A 15,101-nucleotide genomic window follows, 5' to 3' on the forward strand; every position below is an offset into this window, starting at 1 on the left:
AAGCCTGGATGAACAAGAAAACACTGGAAAAATACAATCGCGACGGGGAGACGAGTGCACGATGAGGAGGCACCGGATAAATCCTCCTAAACCGTTAAAGAGACTACTTTTCTCGCGTCCCTGAGGTTCTGGCCACCAATGTACTGTTACGTCGATCAAGTTTCCTCTGTAATAAACCTGCCATTACAACCGAAGAAAATGTAACAATCAAACTGACGATTCAATTAAATGCCCCGAGTTTGACCAACATGGAGCAACAACTCCAAATAAACAACGATGAGGGAATGAAATGGAGGAAAAAAAAGGAAAACGAGTAAAATGAAGAGGATGAGGGGATAGAGGACAGCCTGAGATTTAGCGAGAATCGATTACACCAGGTCCCAGGAATAATATACGGGACTGTTGGATCCTCGTTGAAGGGCTGTAATCAGACCACGAGTTTGTGTGTATGCATGGAGCACGTGAGATGGAGCTCAGGATTCTTGATTGCAGAACCATCCAATTGCCATGTCTATATCAGCGACTCTTATTTACACCAGTGGATATCGGTGTTTGTTACGTTTCAATGCTCACCAAACATCACAAAAAAATCCACGAAGGCTGTATTTTATTTATTTTCATATCACTGAATCAGTCTCGAGATTCCTCAATCAAATAGATAGAGCACATTTTCCTCCTTCATCTCAGGATTAAATCCACAATTGAAAAATTTTATCAACTCGATCTCGATGATACTTTACAATTTTTTAATTGATGAATAATTTTTTTCCCTGAAATGCGTGGACAGAAAAAGATTTGCTACATTGGTTGTGGAGCTGGGGATGTACAGTTTCTGTGACCCGGTGTGTACGTTGATGCAGGTAAAAAAAAAAAAGTAGCAACGAGATCGTCACAAGTTAGAGATGAGAGGCAAACTCTTTCAATACATATGGAGAATTGAGACAGGCCACGGCTGAGGAATGAGAAAATCGTGAGGAAACGCCAGCAAGTGACTTTCCAACTCTCCTCGAGGCAATGCCGCATAGCTCTCTAGAAAAACTCATAAAACAGTCTACATTGAAGCTGAACTTTTTAGTTTATGATCACATCAAATTCGACAATATCTTAAACCCGAGATATTCTGATTTATTATTCATTACATTTTACGTTTTACACCTTTTACGGTTTGCATTATGGTTTGTTTTGGAGATTCAAAGTAACCATTACTCGGTGAATAGTATTTCCCCCCAGGTTGTACCGAGGGAATAGCCAGAGCGTGTCGGTATCTGCTTGATCCAACAGAAAAATCAACGGTTCAACAGAACCTTGCCAGCATCAGGATGAATATATACTCTTGTTTTCGTCACGGACATCGCCAAGTCGTATAAATCAAATTCCAGTTCTCTCCAGTGGATCTCTAACCAGAATGATCATATTGAGATCTTAAACAGGCCGACTGGACAGGGGAGAGGCGTAAAATAGTACCGGCAATGTCTAGAAATCGGGAGAGCAGAAAATCCAATTCAATCACAATGAAATTCGATTAGAATTCAATGGCGCTAACGTACTGATGCTATTGGTAGCCTCTGGTATTTGACTCTCAACAAGTTTTCCACGGTTGAATCGCTGAGTAAATTGTGCCGCACAGCGGTTACACCCAGTGGTCAGACTTCTCTTCTGGAGCATCAAAACATCACTCAAGATTACAGTCCAAAACAAACGACACGTATCTGGATGAATACAGCTTTATTTGCCGACAATTCTACCGATGGACAATGCCCAGTCCATCGTTAAATGTGGCACGCCCTGATCAGGCGTCGCTCACTAGCTTCTGAACTAATTTCACCAAACGAGGGCGGAAGCAATGTTCTGGTTCAACAAATTCTTCCACTACCCACTTGTCCTTCACCAACACCAAAAGCAATATCACGGAATCAAGACTAATCACAGCAATTAGTGCGGGCGTGAATTAGTGAGAAAATATTATTACCAGCTCTTACGTCTGGGAGAATATACACCTTCATTGTGAACCATTGCGCAATGATGTTTTATCATTTTCATTCGTCACGACCTCTCAGGCTATCCAACAATTTACTCAAAACATTGAATGGGATGAAAAAATTAAAAAAAATGAGAATAATACGTAAGAATTCATAGCCACTGTGCTATATTGTCTGGATATTAAGGCAGACAGCACGATTGATTCCTATCAACTGAGGGGTCGAAATTGCTCACGACTTCTTGAAACTGATGATGCCCAGTCGTTTTATCCCTGGAGGCTGTATTTTTCGACGAGTCCCGGTATCTGTTGCGGTGAAGTACCGGTCTCAGAGCAAAAAATTCATCCACAACTATACAGAATTCTCTAATTAATACGTAAGAACATCGAAATGAAGAGATTTATAGGTTCGCCTGAGATTTTTTCAGTTATAATTGTCCCGAGTATTCTTGGCTATCCTTTTCTCTCCCTTTCTCTCTGTTTTTGGCCGTTTTTTTTTGTCATCCACGGGGAAAATTGCGAGAGATAAATGGTCGCTTGTTTGGAGAGAGATAAGACGGGCAAAAGAGCTGATACTGGGTATGTAGAAATTCCTCGTTGGGAATCTCGGTTGCATCGAGTCTCGGCGATAACAGGTTGGGGTAAATAGGAGGGAGAACTGTTTTAACATTATTCGTCTTTTTACCACTAGTTCTTCGGGTATACACGATAAGTCCTCGAGAGACATGTACACATGCGATTGGACGTACAGAATTCTCGGTGGTTTCACGCTGAAAACACCAAATGAGAACTCACGGAGGGTTGAGCTGGGGTAGAGACTCTCGTATCAATCGTTGTAGTTCTGTCTATGGACATGGGACAACAGAACAAATAAAACAAATACAACAAATACAACAAACACTATATTGTCAATCATTGACCTCACAGTTCCTTAATTAATGCAATCCCATTTTTTCATGACTATTATTACCTCATGCTAATTTTTGAAAGGTAGATTATCGTATGCGCTGCTTACCTCTCAAATCAAGAGTGTCATTATGAAAATTAGATTACAGACTGACATTCCTCGTGTCGTGTATCGAATCGTTGAAGGTGAAGTCGGAAAGTGGATGGGATTAGTGCCAATCACCTGAGATATAGTCAATCTCTAATTCTGTGGTGAGAATTTGAGATAGTATTTCATCGGTAATTTTTATCGCGGCTGAAATTGTAGAGTGGAAAGCATCCAGGTGAAAATTTAGGACACGTGGGCCCTTTGATTTTCCTTTCTCTTCGTTCTTGAGGTGTTTGAATTTTTTCTTTATTATGATTTTCTGGTGTCTTTACAGAGGTGGAGTGTAGGATGGGCTCGTCAGTGCGAGGAATCACCCTGCAGTAAAGAGGATGATCTTCGAGTGGTGAAGAGATTACGAGGATGCCATCCTCTCAGACAGCCGCAACAGAGCGGCGAAACGATCGAATGGTAAATAATTACTGTCATTTTTCCCATTTTTACCTTTCGAGTGGAAATAATGGCTGTTTATCCCTCTCGTAAAAAACGCCTATTATACGTACAAAAAAAAAATTCAATACTGGAATTAATGGAATAAATGTCGCATTCTTGTGGATTTATTGAGTGTCTGGAATACAATCCGATAAATCAAATAGTCGAGACGTGAATGAGAAAGTATCCGAATATATTCTGTCGAAATGAAATATGTCAGAGGGAATCAATCAATAATGCTTTTGAGAAAATAGATATTTTTTAGTGCCAATCATTTATCCTTTCAAAATTGAATTCCTTCATTAATCAATTGCTGATTTCGTGGATTTGGCCTTGTGGATGATAATCAGCGATTCAAGATGAAAAAAAAAATGGACAGGATTTCTAGAAAATATTGGAATGCGACTTTTTTACTTCCAGATGGCCCACGAACCACCAAAGCTGAAGACAACGTTAAAAACACCCCCGAAACAAGCGACAAATCCTCTCCAATTTGTTAAAGTCGGCCCCTGCTCACTTTACCGAACAGCCCAAGAGCAATTGCAAAAGGTTCAGGAGGTAAAAAAAGTGAAACAAGAGGTGCGCGATGACCCGGAAGACTGGCAATCGGTGAGCACAATTCACGAACAATGGAGAATACCCAGTGTTCATTTATTATTTCAATTATGTTCCCCCACTTCCTTATTTGATCATTCTCGACAAATATTTGTTTTATTTTGCCGGCCAAGAACTTGGACAATTGGAAGAGCAGCAGGAGGAAGCGTCAGGAGCACATAATCGAGCGAGTGGTTGAGGTCAAGAAGCTCGAGCTCGAGGAACACGACAGACAGAGAAGACGAAGTAAAACCTTCTCCGAGATGATGGAGGAGCGTGGCAACAGAGGGCGAAAACTCAGCATGAGCTTGGCAATGTACCACGAGGAGGATTCAAATGACTTGAGTGATCTTGGTATTGGTACAAGCAGCGGAAAGAGCTCTGTCAGCGGTGATACCCACGACGACACACAGAGTGTTCTTGTGAGTCAACAAGCCATTTGCATATTCAAATTCAATGGACTCGTTTTCAATGGCTATGCTAATTCGATTATATACATGTGTTCGTTGTTTTTTTTTTTATTTTCCTCTTTATTTTTTGGTTTTGGATTTTTTACAGAGCGATCGAGACAGTGAGATCGATAAGAATCACTCCGATCTGGATAATGTTACCAATGAAAATGGTAATGGCATTGTTGACAATAACAACGTAAGACCCATTACAAACACATCCAGTGTCATTGATCCACCCAGCAAGAAAGCATTTGGCAATGGATTTATCACTGATCACGATCAAAGGGAATACGATTCAGGTACAACGGCCACTGTGAGTTCACCCGAGCCTGAGGAATACACATATGAAGGTGCTATCCGAGGATACGTATCGAGAGTCGCTCAAAATATACCACGAAGATCTTTAATCGATATTGAAACCAAATTGGATAGCGTTAAAACAAATCACTACGAGGATAAGGGCTCCACGGACGATATACACTATCCAGTGGTCAAGGTTGATATCCTGAAGCGAAGAGAAATCTTTGAAAAGGCCTCGCAGATCAATAATGACAATAAAAATAACAACAGATCATCTGGCGATTTCTCCAGCAGCAAGTCGATCAAAGAGAGGCTATCGAGTCTCGATAAACAGAAGCACGAGTCAGAGCAGGGAGATAAGAGTATCAAGTCATTGAACAGGCTCTCGGGTGACATGAGCTCAATTCGCGAGCGTCTCTCTCACCTGGAGAAACAGGCGACTGACCGTGAGAGTAAAATATCGCGAAAGCCAAGTGTCGATGAGTTGGAGCCAGTGAGGCCCTTGAGAGAGAGACTATCGACACTTGAGAAATATGCGAGCAGCGATGAGTCATCCTCACCAAGAGGACCAATTGTCAGGCAAAATGGGAGGTGCAAGGAGGCTGATAAGAAACCGGTGGACAAGCAGATTCTCCGGTTTCATAATGATAATTTAACACCCAGTGAACGGAGCTCTTCTCCGGATTCAGAGTACAGGGCACCTAGAACTGCATTTCACAGAAGTCTTGATTCACTCGATGCTGATGCCTCCAGTGGACCCGATACTTTTGAGAGGGTTCAGAGTCTTGAGGAGCTTGACTATACCCAGAGGTATCCACCATCTGCCTCTTCTGCGGAGCTTCTCAATGATACGGATCGTGAGGACTCTGGCATTCACACTGCCGATGTCTCTTGCTCGGTCAGTCAGGCTGATGAACCTGTCGATGAGGAAATCGTGCAGTCTCAGGTTACGATTATTGAGGCCCGGAAGGATATCATAATTGCGGATAAAACCAATCGAGGTGACGCCCTCTTGGAGGCTTGTGTTATTGAGAGGGAGACAGTGTCAAAGGAGAAAAGTGGAGATGATCAGGGCAGTCAACATTCGGCGGTGATAACCGAGGTGAGTACTCTTGAGATACTCGTAATTATTTAATGGTGGAGGGAGAGTACTATTTGAAATATCCGTACGGGAGAAATTTTCAATTCTTCTTTTGAATCTTCAAATTCTTTTTATAAATCTAAAAATATAAGTAAAGGTAAAGACTAAAAGGGAATATCTGTAGTGTACTTCATCTTCTCCTGGTTGTGGGTTGTCATGGGTGTAAAAAGTTGGTCTTTGGTATTTTCTGATTAATCCAGGGTACCGCTGGAGCTGGAACACTGCCGATTAACAAATTGCGAATTTTTCCGGACACCTCCGTCCCAACGACAAGCAGTACAAGTAGTAAATTATCATCTGGTCGAACAATTGTTTATCAGAGCCCCCGAATTCCCCCGCGTAGATGTCCACCCGAGATTAAAATCGATCTCTCGAGCACAAATGTATCCGAGCAAATGCCCTCGTCAGCTGAAACTGAGACAGATTCAAAAGCCTCAACTAGTCCCACAAAAATATCGGATACGAAAGATTCAACTTCTCCAGTAAATAAACCATCGAAAATTCCTACTCCCTTACCACGAAAATCAGTTAATGTGAAAATAAACTCAGGGACATCATCACCATGCACACCTCCATCATCGCCAGCTAAAATTATTCCCCAGCCGAAATTGTGCTTGAAATCGCCATCGAAAATCCCATCGCCTTTTAAATGCCAGCAGGAAGAGTCCAATCAGCTTGATACAAATCAAGAGAGAATGATCGAACGAAGACGTACGGTCGTAGAAATATGCGAAAAAATTGTTGTGCCTCAGGGTGAATCACCCCCACTACCAGTCACCCCATTCATCGAGGTTAGGAGTAATGATCAGCAATTTAATATTGCATCACGAAAATGCTGAGCCTAATATCTATACTAATATTAATACTCCTGTTGCATTCATTGCTAGATATATTGTAAATATTTCAGCTGGAGGAGGTCCATTCATTCGATAGACTGGATTAATTCATTCATTTCGCGTAGTTAACAATCAAGTGATGGCACGTATTTTTCACTGTTAATTCAAAGAATTAATTTAAAGAAATTAATCGAGGGAAAAATTTGGAAAGCCGTATCTTCGAATTCATGCGGATCGACGCATATCACTTTTTCGAACTGAAAAAAATCAATTCAAAAGAGCTCATTAGGTGGTGGTTACAGAGATTATAGTTATCGCGACGACGATACGTTTTATTGTCTGTAGATGTACGCGTGATTAGTAAACTTATGTTCTTATCAAATTGCCGCTGAGTCACGTCTTTTAAAATTGAAATAATGAGATATCTTCGTGGAATACTCGAAAATGGGAGAACAATGTTTTTTTTTAATTGTTAAAAGTTTCGATTTCATGGGCACACACGATAAAAGTGATAATGATAAGAATTTTGAGACGCGTCACCTCGAATAATTTTTTTAAAGATACATCTTCTCTCCTGTTGCACGTAAAAAATTTCTCAACATCGGAGCAGTGATGAATTAACAGTTGTGTCATTTAATTACTGAATTAAAAGTACGACCCGTCATTTGATGCGCCTGCGATTATAATCACAGCCAGCAGTGTAAATAGAAACATATGGGCATAACAATAACGGACATCTCATCAACCAAAAATCACACAAACCTAGATACTCCGCAAAGTTCATTGTGATAAATGGAGTGTGACTGTCCTTGATAAAAAAATTATGTATTATTTATTTATTGGACGATTTAGGAGCGATTGTAACGGTTTCTCTGTAAGGTGAAATCATCTTAGTTCCAGTGGATTGTCACTCGGTGATTGTAGGCACTGAGGAAGGAATACATTAAATGAAATATATGAAAACGTACTTGGAAAACAATCTCTCGAGTTTCTCATTCTCATTGTCATTCTATTACCAATATTTTCTCGTGTTTAATTTTATTTGATGAATCATTTTATCTCGGTCAACAACATTCAATGTCAGTGATAATTGATTTCCGTTTTCGAAATTCCCGAACTGAGTTTTGAATTGACAAAAGGGTGTGACCATCCCAAGCAATTTCCTCTCAAATTGGTGCTTCCCTTATCTCTCTTTATTTTATCTGAACTTGGAAGTAATCCCCCTCTCCCCATTTTATCATGAATTCCGTTCATTTTTTCCGATTCATTAATTTTTCAACTCGTGACTGAGGTCAGAATTTAATTGAACTGTAGATAATTAACTGCGATGATCGCCTAGAAAATTGCTTACGTAAATAGACCTAGAACGGATAAGAAGACGGACTGTCAATTGAGCAAAGGAAAGGAAAACTTCGGGACAGGAGAGGAGGTAAGAGATGCTGGTAAAAATTAGAGAGTAGAATTGTGCATCCACTTGCAGTGATGCAATGAAGTTTAACCACAAACCTTCGTTGCTTCATAAAAAAAAAACCGAGTGATAATTTGTGTATAAAACGACAGATGTTAGCTATCACCGCTGGATGAGCGAGCCACACTCTTTCCACCAGTGACAATCGATTTACTCACGTGACATCAATCTCTATTGGTGTTTTAATTCCCCTAGTGTGTGTTTCAGCACGAAAAATTGATTAACTTTTGTGTATGTGCGTGGCTTATCACTTTATCACCTCCTTATCACCTCTACGTATATGAAAGAATTTTCCCAAATCCAGAACACAACATCTCCCCTTCCAATTCAATCGCAATCCGCCAATTGAATAAAAAAAAAAAATCCGGCAAATTTATAGATTTGTGTTGCATGATCCATGGCATGCTGTAGTTATTGTAATACCTCCCATATTTACCCTTCACGTACTTCTAAATATTCTACAAATTCAAAGCCATGAAATTGCGCAATAAATCACGATGCATGGAATAGCAAAATGCTGATAAGAATCTCCTAGACCCAGGGGAATTCGATCGATTCACTCGAGATGAGGGAGAGACGGTGCATCTCGCATTGTTCACTCTCTTCTTCTCTCGAAATTTGCATAGAATGTGGCGTTGCAAAATTTGTAGTGTGCAAAATTCATAAGAGGAGGGGAGAAAAAAATATTCACCACCAATAATTCGTCTCTGTTCACCTCTACCTCTGGCAGGAATCGATTGTTATCGGTGGTAGCAGCGTAGACGAGGAAATAGTAGTGGTGCAAACCGAGTCAACGCCAGTCGAGCACGAAGAGGAGGTAGCGTGTACCAGTGAATCCACAGTTGAGGTAGAGACTTCTGACTCTCCTGTCACACCAAGAGCAAACCACCAACAGGTGACAGAGATTCAGATTGAGTCTGATACAGAGCTGGTTGTAACGTCGATAGTTTCATTGTCGTGTGACAGTCAAACCGACTTGACATTCGAGGAGAGTCCTGTTGCTAACACCATGGAATTCATCGGGCCACTGTCACCTTCCAGCAAACAGGTGAGTCCAATTCGATTACACCATTAATCTCATTATTTATCATATTTATTCGCTTATAACCGTGCAAGTGAAAATATCAGCGCTTGGCGTTGACAAATTGACCAATTATTCTTATCTGTCTGACGCAAGATTGCGCGTGAATTCATTGTGCCTTCTAGACGTTCACCTTGCAGTACTAATGAATAAACTGGTAGCAATTTAACATTTCAATTATAAGTGGCATTTTAGTTTTATTCTGGTATTGCGATTGGCTAGATTCCACAGCTGAATCTGTCGAATGACGAGGAAATTGTTGCTGGACTTACTTTCCCCCTTGGGCCACCGAGCAGCGGTGAACCACCGAAGGAGAAACCACCTCCACCTCCGACGGACTTCAGCGATGAGGAAAATCAGCCGATTGAACCGCTCAAGAGGTTGAATTCCACCAGGAGAATTAAAAAGGAATTGAGAACGAGGCGCTCTGATTTTTTGGGAATTGAAGGTGTAAGTGAAACATAAATATATTTCTCTATCTCGATGGGGAATTTCATTGAAATTAAGATGAATGAGTCGATCAATCAATATATTGTTCAAATAGATCAATGATGATGATCTTGAGTTGAGTCTGGCTCGACCACCGGATATGGCAGCTATTCTTGCTGAGGAAAGGCGCATAGAACAACTGCAACGTCGGTCATACGACACAGACAGCAACTACGAGCAAGACTCGAGTCATGAGAGGGACTCGGGAGTTGAACTCGGTCACGCTGATGACTGGGTAAAACAACCAGTGAGTCCTGACATGTCTCAGCACAGCCGTCAGAGTAGCGAGCCCTTCGGTGCCAGTGTCACATCGTCCGAGGAGGACGAGATCACCAAGAAAGAGCGAGAGATTATCGAAGTCCTCGAGAAGGAGGAACAGTGGCGTTACGGCAGTGACCGCGAACAAAACAGGTAGAAAATAAAAAAATCCCTCGTTGGACTTCCACATTTCACCAATTTTAATCTTAATATTTCAATTTTCGGTGTAATATATTTCTCGCGAACTGTTCTCTGTTGAGTATTGGTTAATGGGTGCTCTATATCGATTGTTATAGTTGCCTAGTGAATTAAAAAATTTTTTGTAGCTATTTAAGGGTAATAAACTATTTTATCTTGTTAGAATCGGTTTTTTTTGACTCTTACAATTTATGCCACACTTTAGTTATAAACATCGGCCTATTTTGGGAAATTATGATGGATATTTCGACTTTACTATCATCTGATGACAAATATGCATGAGACTATGGAAATTTACGCTTCATTCCCCGGAATTCACGAACTATTTTAAATCCCTGAATTCCTGAATAATTTTATTGTTGACTCTCCAAATTTCTGCCACGCTTTATTCATATCTTCACTACAATAGCTACACTGATAGAAAGTTTTAGCCAAAATTTTACCTGAATCATCACCTGTTGTAAAAATGTAAAAACTTCCATCTGAGATAAAAACCCATAAAAAAAAAAAATTTCCAAATAATTCCGTGAAAATCTCAGATTTCCGTAAATCTGGAAATTTCTCTCAGTGCAATTACCTTTCCACCTTCTACCTCTAAGCCTCAATAAACCACACAAAATAGACCATAAATCCGAGGAGTGTACAAAAATGTGCAAAAGTATTTTGGAACGCAGCGACCTCGGTGAGAAGCTCGCTGACAAGCTTCGTGAGCTGGAGGAGGAGAAGATGCAGTTGGAACGTGAGCGCCAAGAGGAAACATTGCGTAAGAATGATGAGAATGCACGCAAACAGGAGGAAGAGACAATTCGAAAACAGCAGCAGCAACAGGAAGCCGACGAGAAGTGCCTGAGAGAGGAGGAGTTGAGAATAAAAGCCGAGCAGTTGCAGCAGTCTCGACTGCACGACGAGAAGCTAGAGAACGATAGAAGAACAGCGGAAATGCGTAGACAGGAAGAAATTCACCTGAGATCCATAGAGGATCAAATTCGCGACCAGGAAGTAAGCCTTCAACAACATCATCATTACCATTACTCATAGCCTCGATAAACGACAATTATCCAGCTCATTCCATTGAATTATTCTCCATAGAAAAGCGCGCTGACAGCAGTGAAGTACAGCCATGACGATGATTATCCATCCGGTGAGGTTCTCCGAGTGGAGAGGGAATTGCTGCAGCTCGAGCAGGAGGAATTGAAGCGCCAGAGAAGCAACATGGCATATCGCGAGCAGAAGCAACAGCAACAGCAATTGGCTGATCAACTCCAAGAGCAGTGGCAATCCCTCCAGAACGTCAATCATCCCACACCGCCAAATCCCCACCCAACCTATCAAAACATTAGTGTCCTCAATTATCGCTCGTCAATGCCCAATCTCCAGCTCCAGGAGGGACTCAGGAGGCGGCCACCACCGCCACCCATACCACCAGCGAAACCCCTTCGACTCTTGGACCAGCGACAGCGCGATGCAACCATAAGGTAAATAATAGTGTTTTTCCAGTTGAAATGAATGGAACTATTTCTGTGGAATGTTCTCCTCCACCGGAGTGTGGCAGGAAGGCATCGTCCTCTATGTATTTGCCTTTTAATTTCCGGCCAATGTTTCATCCGCTCTTCCTTTTCCCCACCAATGACTTGCATAACTGGTGAGCTGGGGAAAGGGTGAATGAAAAATCGAAATGCAATTCCGTAACAATTGTGGCATCTCTCCATGCGCAGAAACAGTCGGATTCCATCGGCCGACTCCATTCCTCAGCAGGTTGATGCATCGCTGAGACACAGTGTCTCTACAACAGCACTGGCACCACAGTTAGGCCAGCAGATGACTAAGCAGACACTCCAGGCACTCAGTGCTGTACCGAGGACTAGAATTGTTAAGAATGATCAGTGGGTACAGAGGAGGAAGAGTGATGGACCCAGGGTTACTCAGGATTTTAATTATCAGCACTGGCTTATTCAGGTGAGTCATTCAATCGCATTGTCAGTTGTGTTTTGTTGGTGGGGATTTGATGGAGACCATGGAGACGCGTCGAGTTGATGTCCATTGGATCATCATGTGTCGTAGTTACATATATAATAGGTATATAATTAATTCTTGGCGGGATAGGAGGCGGAGCAGAGGAGGATAAATGAGAAGAATCAACGGACTCCAGCGAGAAAACCACATATGACTGGCACATCGGTTTTGTATACTGCCACTTCTGCCAAGCCTGATGGTAAACCTTTACCTGATTCTATTATTCAGACACTCACGCAGAGAATACAGAATAGAGCGCACGATCGGCCACCACCCATTCGACGCAGGTTAATATTTTTTATCACCTTTCGTTATTAGAAATGACGTGTTGATAACATATAATTTAAATAAAATATTAGACTGGAGCACAGTGTGAGCCAAGAACAGCTGTCGATACCCCATCATCAGCCACATCAACACCATGCAATGATGCATCAAAAGGTGCATCAGTCTCCGGGTGCCTCGAGTGTTGAGTCACAGGAGAAAATGCTGAGTGTCAGTGGAAAGAAGAAATGCTCTCACTGTGGTGATGAACTGGGTATGCACATTACCTCTGATTTTAATGCACACGAGAAAATCAGTGAATTCTTTTCCTGTTTAATGATTGATTTGTTATTTTTATGGTGAAGGGCGAGGAGCAGCCATGATTATAGAGAGCCTTCGGCTATTCTACCATATGGAGTGTTTCAAGTGTTGTGTCTGTCATGTACGTCTTGGTGACGGACTCATGGGAACTGACGTTCGTGTCCGGAATCACAAGCTTCACTGCCATAATTGCTACTCTAGCGATGACGGTACAAATTCACAAGTTTTAATTGATATTTTTTAAATATAAAATGATAAATTCCCATAATCGCTTTGAGAATATTTTTTTCTTCTTTCAAAATTACTCATGGGGACGTTTTGAATTGCGTTTTGCAGGTGTCAAGTTCAGCTGCGTCTAAATTACCCCAGTTTTATGGATCCATGCTGATTAAAGAATACGCATTATGCGGATCAACTGCGTTTTTTTTTATTTCAGCGAACTGTTGGCACTGTCTCATCGCCATTCGATTTTATCATGTAAATATATCTATCAGAATAGCCGCAAGCCATCCACCAGGCGCGAAAAATTATGTTACTCTAGAAGTTGACTAACAATTGTACATAAAATGTATTTATGTAATTAGAGGAATTGATTCATTCCTGAATGAATTTCCACAATCTTTGAAATGAGATCTTGTTGGTCAAATCCCTGTATATTTTGTATTATAAATTGTGATATTTATGCAGTCCAGTGATTGGACGGGATTGTTTCTTATGCTAAATAATTATCTCGAATGTTTTTAATCCCGAGAAGAAACTGTTAAATTTATCAAACTTTAAGGATGTATGATTAGAAATAATATAGACTTTAACGCTGTAAAGAAGTATTGTTTTAAATGTATAACACCATATCCGTTCTGCGAAACGGTAATACGGCCCAATAAATCTACGATTTAAATTTCAAATGTATGGATCTTCGCTGGCTTCAGTGCCTCGAAGAAATAATCACTTACTGTGAAATATTGTATGATACGTTTCACCTTATCGAGGTGAATTACAAGCATAAAGTGAGGAGTGTAATTTTCTATTATCTGAGAAATATACGTTTAATGCATCATAAAAATGGATCCCTGTCATTTCCCCATGAGAAAAACGCTGGGGATCTCTCGTGGTGTTTCATCGTAAACCTCATTCTCAGCGTTCTCTTATATTTAGAAATTGCAAGCGCGCGGAGGTAAATCTGGAAATAGGAAACAGGAGCATCGAATAGTATTTATTCAGACCAATACTTCGATCGAATATAACAATCCGAAGAATCAGCAACTCACTTTTAATTTTAATTACTATTGATTTGTTAAATCGATCTGTCAATTTTTGGATCTTGATTGGAAAAATTTTTGTAATCGTTCAAGTGGAAATCGATGCAAGGTCAATCGGCGAAATATTGGGCTTTGGTGTTGGGTACACAGGTTCGATTGGGCTATAAATAGAGGTGGAGCTCTGCATGTATTACTTCGTGTACCACGTAGAGTACACGAAGTTAAACGGTGCAGAACGTTTCACATGTTTATGGTGTGGGTGCGAGCTTCAAACGCGCGTCGGGTCCACCGCTCGTGCTGTTTAATTCAGTCCTCTCAAGTTATCGGTAGTGATACCAGTGGCATTGTCCTTTTTCCAAGATTCATCAGCTCTTCCCTCGAAAGGATTTGAATTCAAGAAAAATTCAAAGGATATTTTCTTGAGCGTGAATCTATTCATAATTTTGCAATTTCTCGGTCTGATTTTAAATCCTGGGAATTTCCTCTTCATTGCCAGAGCGAAACCACTGCACATTTCATAAATTTTATTTACATCAGGAGGAATTGCTCTGAACATTTGATTTTCGAATTTGTTTACTATTTTATTTGCAAAATGAGCCTTCGCTGGATTCAGGAGAACCGAGTGGCCCCCACTTGCGACGAAGAATCTAGTGACATTGAGAATAGTGGCACTGATGACAGTTATGACACTGATTTATCAATAAATAACGATGACAGTTCGGGTAAACGTAGGGAGAAACGTAATACCACACGTCATTCTACCACAACGGTCACCTTCGATGAAAACGGGTTTGTAATGTTGCGGAAGGTACTGACGCTTTATTCCCTTTAATTGGCCCAAGTGCTCTCCCGTGAGATAATTGACCCACATTGACCTCATCGATTAAAAACACTGGTCGTACATTCTTTAATGCGATTCATCCGATAATCTTTTTTACGTGCATGTGAATTTTTCGGTTCAACTGG

General features: G+C 40.9%; 2 protein-coding genes across 5 annotated transcripts in view; both read left to right on the forward strand.

Moving 5' to 3' along the window:
* smash (smallish) overlaps positions 1-13,927 on the forward strand; it is a 35,493-nt gene extending 21,566 nt beyond the window's left edge. For 3 of the 4 annotated variants that reach the window (XM_011304251.1, XM_011304253.1, XM_011304252.1), the window contains exons 2-16: positions 3,307-3,440; positions 3,882-4,070; positions 4,190-4,477; positions 4,614-5,909; positions 6,149-6,430; positions 8,983-9,300; positions 9,556-9,783; positions 9,878-10,233; positions 10,953-11,277; positions 11,368-11,753; positions 11,994-12,234; positions 12,382-12,578; positions 12,651-12,829; positions 12,921-13,085; positions 13,213-13,927. In XM_011304251.1, the coding sequence (XP_011302553.1) occupies positions 3,393-3,440; positions 3,882-4,070; positions 4,190-4,477; positions 4,614-5,909; positions 6,149-6,430; positions 8,983-9,300; positions 9,556-9,783; positions 9,878-10,233; positions 10,953-11,277; positions 11,368-11,753; positions 11,994-12,234; positions 12,382-12,578; positions 12,651-12,829; positions 12,921-13,085; positions 13,213-13,235 (4,521 nt within the window). In that variant the 5' untranslated portion in view covers positions 3,307-3,392 and the 3' untranslated portion in view covers positions 13,236-13,927. The remainder of the gene's footprint in view (positions 1-3,306; positions 3,441-3,881; positions 4,071-4,189; positions 4,478-4,613; positions 5,910-6,148; positions 6,431-8,982; positions 9,301-9,555; positions 9,784-9,877; positions 10,234-10,952; positions 11,278-11,367; positions 11,754-11,993; positions 12,235-12,381; positions 12,579-12,650; positions 12,830-12,920; positions 13,086-13,212) is intronic. The other variant, XM_011304254.1, reaches the window with a different exon arrangement.
* A 484-nt stretch (positions 13,928-14,411) lies between these two features.
* The window catches only part of LOC105266363 (fibroblast growth factor 1), a 1,491-nt gene continuing 801 nt past the window's right edge, over positions 14,412-15,101 (forward strand). Inside the window, exon 1 of the mRNA XM_011304475.1 lies at positions 14,412-14,955. Coding sequence (XP_011302777.1) covers positions 14,728-14,955 — 228 coding nt within the window. The 5' untranslated portion in view covers positions 14,412-14,727. The remainder of the gene's footprint in view (positions 14,956-15,101) is intronic.

The sequence above is a fragment of the Fopius arisanus genome, unplaced genomic scaffold, assembly GCF_000806365.1.
Source record: "Fopius arisanus strain USDA-PBARC FA_bdor unplaced genomic scaffold, ASM80636v1 scaffold00037, whole genome shotgun sequence".
Classification (NCBI taxonomy): Eukaryota; Metazoa; Arthropoda; class Insecta; order Hymenoptera; family Braconidae; genus Fopius; species Fopius arisanus.